The sequence below is a fragment of the Coffea eugenioides genome, chromosome 11, assembly GCF_003713205.1.
Source record: "Coffea eugenioides isolate CCC68of chromosome 11, Ceug_1.0, whole genome shotgun sequence".
NCBI classification, from domain to species: Eukaryota; Viridiplantae; Streptophyta; class Magnoliopsida; order Gentianales; family Rubiaceae; genus Coffea; species Coffea eugenioides.
Window position 1 is genome coordinate 25,820,762 of NC_040045.1, and position 3,104 is coordinate 25,823,865.

At 35.8% G+C, this 3,104-nt stretch overlaps 1 protein-coding gene across 1 annotated transcript in view; it reads left to right on the forward strand.

Moving 5' to 3' along the window:
• Nucleotides 1–968, forward strand: part of LOC113752137 (putative disease resistance protein At1g50180) — a 19,267-nt gene extending 18,299 nt beyond the window's left edge. Inside the window, exons 3-6 of the mRNA XM_027296269.1 lie at nt 42–183; nt 276–368; nt 439–543; nt 626–968. Coding sequence (XP_027152070.1) covers nt 42–183; nt 276–368; nt 439–543; nt 626–964 — 679 coding nt within the window. The 3' untranslated portion in view covers nt 965–968. The remainder of the gene's footprint in view (nt 1–41; nt 184–275; nt 369–438; nt 544–625) is intronic.
• Nucleotides 969–3,104: the final 2,136 nt, after the last annotated feature.

Here is a 3,104-nt window from a genome sequence, read left to right on the forward strand (position 1 = left end):
AACATGTTAAGCCAGCACTTCTTAAGCAGTTAAATACACAGTACAGAAGTCGACGATACAATTTTCACAAGATTTTCAAGAAATTTAGTACAAAAAGAGGAAGCACTTGCAAATCGTCCACAATATGTTGAAGAATCTGATTGGATTTACCTTTGTGACTATTTCTGTAGTCTAAATTTTATGGTATAGACGCCGACTTTTGATCATTTACTATTGTTCTTTCTCATGTTTTTTGTGTGTTAAATTTTGATCACGGCTGAACTTGATAAGTGCAGAAGATAAGTGAGAGGAACAAGATCAATAGATCAAAGCAAAAAACTGCTCATACAGCTGGAACAAAATCCTTTCTTCGTCATAAAGCTGACCGGGTATTTGATTATCTTGAAGACATGTCTTTTGGATTGTTTAGGCAGGTTATTTAACTTCTTATTGTAACAGGAAGCACAAGAAGGGAGGGAAGTTGGACCAATAGAACTTTATGACATCACCCATTACAGCAAGAAGAAGAATGCAATGGTTGACGAAACATCTGCTATGAACTTAGTAAGAAAAATGGAATTGGTACATGGTATATTGTTGTACAACTCTTATGAAAGTCTAACTTCAGAATTTACCTTTGTGACAGAGCATGATGAAGGAGAAAAAGTTGGAATCTGAATCCAGTGGTGCAAATAGGACTGAAGAAGACATTTCCATTGAAGTAACTGGACGTGTAACCGGATACGTACATGGCCGTGGTCCCTCCAAAGCTGGAATAATTGCCCAAAAGCTTGCAGAGATAGATGATTTCAAGAAAAGAGCAGAACAAGCGGAGAAGCGCTCAGCTGAGTTGGAAATAACAGTCCAATCTCAACAACAACTTATGGAGAAGCTTGTGAACCAGCAAAGTGAAATGCAGAACCAACAAAGTGAAATGCAAGATCTCCTTAAATCTTTGAAAGCACAGCTGCAAGCCAACAAGTAAGACGATGAAGGCACATCTGAACGAACTGATTGGTAAGCAATTTTCAACTATATATACTTGTCGAAATAGATATAATGGCTGCTATGGTTTAAAGTTAACATACGTTATTGCAATTTAGTTATTGGTAGGTGACAATATTAACTTGTAATATCAAGACTGAGGAGGGACATTTAAGAATTACTTCTGTCAACACAAGGTTCTAATCAGATGGTGTTTTGATCTTGGGAGTACATTTGTGGCTTTATCATAGCTTTGTTATCATGAAACAATAACATTACACAAAAAAAAAGCTTCAATAGTGTTTCTGTTTCATGATATTAATTTGAGGAGCACAGAAGGGCTAAAGAATAGAAAAGATTATTATTGTCATTTGGCCAATGAGTTAGCTAAAAACTTTTCATGGCCAATGAGTTAGCTAAAAACTTTTGACGGAACAAGATATACAGTCCCAAGTGTTAAGTGAACAATTTAATCAATCTCCGACTTGTGTTGGGTTGGGAGAATACTGCATTTGATTACGTGAACATTTTATCAATCGCTGACTTGTATTGTAAGATTACTGATTTGATTACGTGACTATTCTAAAAGGAATATTCCTCTTGTATAGCAGAGTGGTAGTATAGTAGTGATGGACGAACAAAACAGAAGATTTATTCATCTTTGACAGTATTTTGACAGATTAAAGAAACATTGCTGATGCCAAAATTGGTCTTCATTTGTGACAGACCTCCTCTTTACAACCGTTAACACTCCTCGTTCTTTGGTAGTCAACCAAGGCATCTTGTGTAGTAGATAAGGCCTGCAATTATCACAGTTCCCAGTTTTTCCCTGTTTCCATCCATTGCAGCAAAAACATATCATTTCTTGACATCCAGGCAAAATTTGCAGAAACAAGATTTTTCTACCCCACCGATGTCTTCAGCAATCAAATTCGGATCATCAATCCAATCCACCAACTCTTCCCTCCTACACACACTCCTGTGCACTAATTTTTTTTTTCCACAGACCATCAATCCATTTACAATCCTCCAGATGCCATGCAGGGTGGAATCCGATTCAGCTCTACAGACTTCAGTTCTAAAGATTGCTTTTTCTTCATTGGGGTAAACAGTTTTGTTATGTCTTACCAGCCATGAGAAGAACTGCCACCTACCTACCTAGTCCTCCTTGCTCACCTGTTACACATATACTCCCCTTCTCCATCTTCTCCCCTTCCATTAATTTGTGTCCGTCTAGCCTTTAATACCAGTATAGTACTGTTTGGTCTCTCTGCAGTGGATTGTCAGTTTCAACTTGAAGAATTAATGTATTTCTAGTATAGTATTTCACTTGAAGAATACCAGTATAGTACATGCGAAATGTATTTCCTTCAAGTAGTTAAAGGGAATCTTCCTTGTTAGTTAGACTGTTGTGCTGAGTCAACAATCAAGTAGTTATTTTGTTATTCTTGAGCTGTATAAGAATGCAGAAATCTGGATTGGGCAACATGGAAAAATCATTTTGAATAATATCTCTCTTTCTTCTTCCTCAAGTCTAGTTTCTCTCCCCTTTATCACTCTATTTCTGCTGCAATTGCTGCATTCATTACGGTGGTATCAGATTAGTGAATGCTTGTTACTTTTGTTGTTTATTTAGCAATTAGAGACTGTTTTGCTTTTGTCACCTGATAACTTTACTAATAACTTTACTACTTTATTGCAGATATATTGCTCATTTTGGAGGTTTCGAAGAAGATTAGCAGTACGGCTTACATGTCGGCTCAAAAACTGTGGTTATAGTGCTGTCTTAAGTTTAGAAAATGTTTCAGAAGCGTAGGAAATGTTTTGGGAGGAATATGTTTTTTAGTGCAGCCTTGACGTATATGAGTAGTATTTGTTCTACTCAAACTTATGAAACTATTTGTACTATGATGTTGCACTTATTTATGACATTTGAATATTTAATATATTATTTTGGCATATTCTATTGTAACGGTGCCTACATTTGTTATTTATTAAACATTGCTGATATTTTCATTTTTTAGATATTATTGTAGTAGGAAAGTCATGTGTAAGGTGTTGTAAATGAGTAGTATTTTTCTAGGCAGGATGTCTTTATTGACAATTGTTATTGTCACTCAATCAAAACTGTCTATTGATAA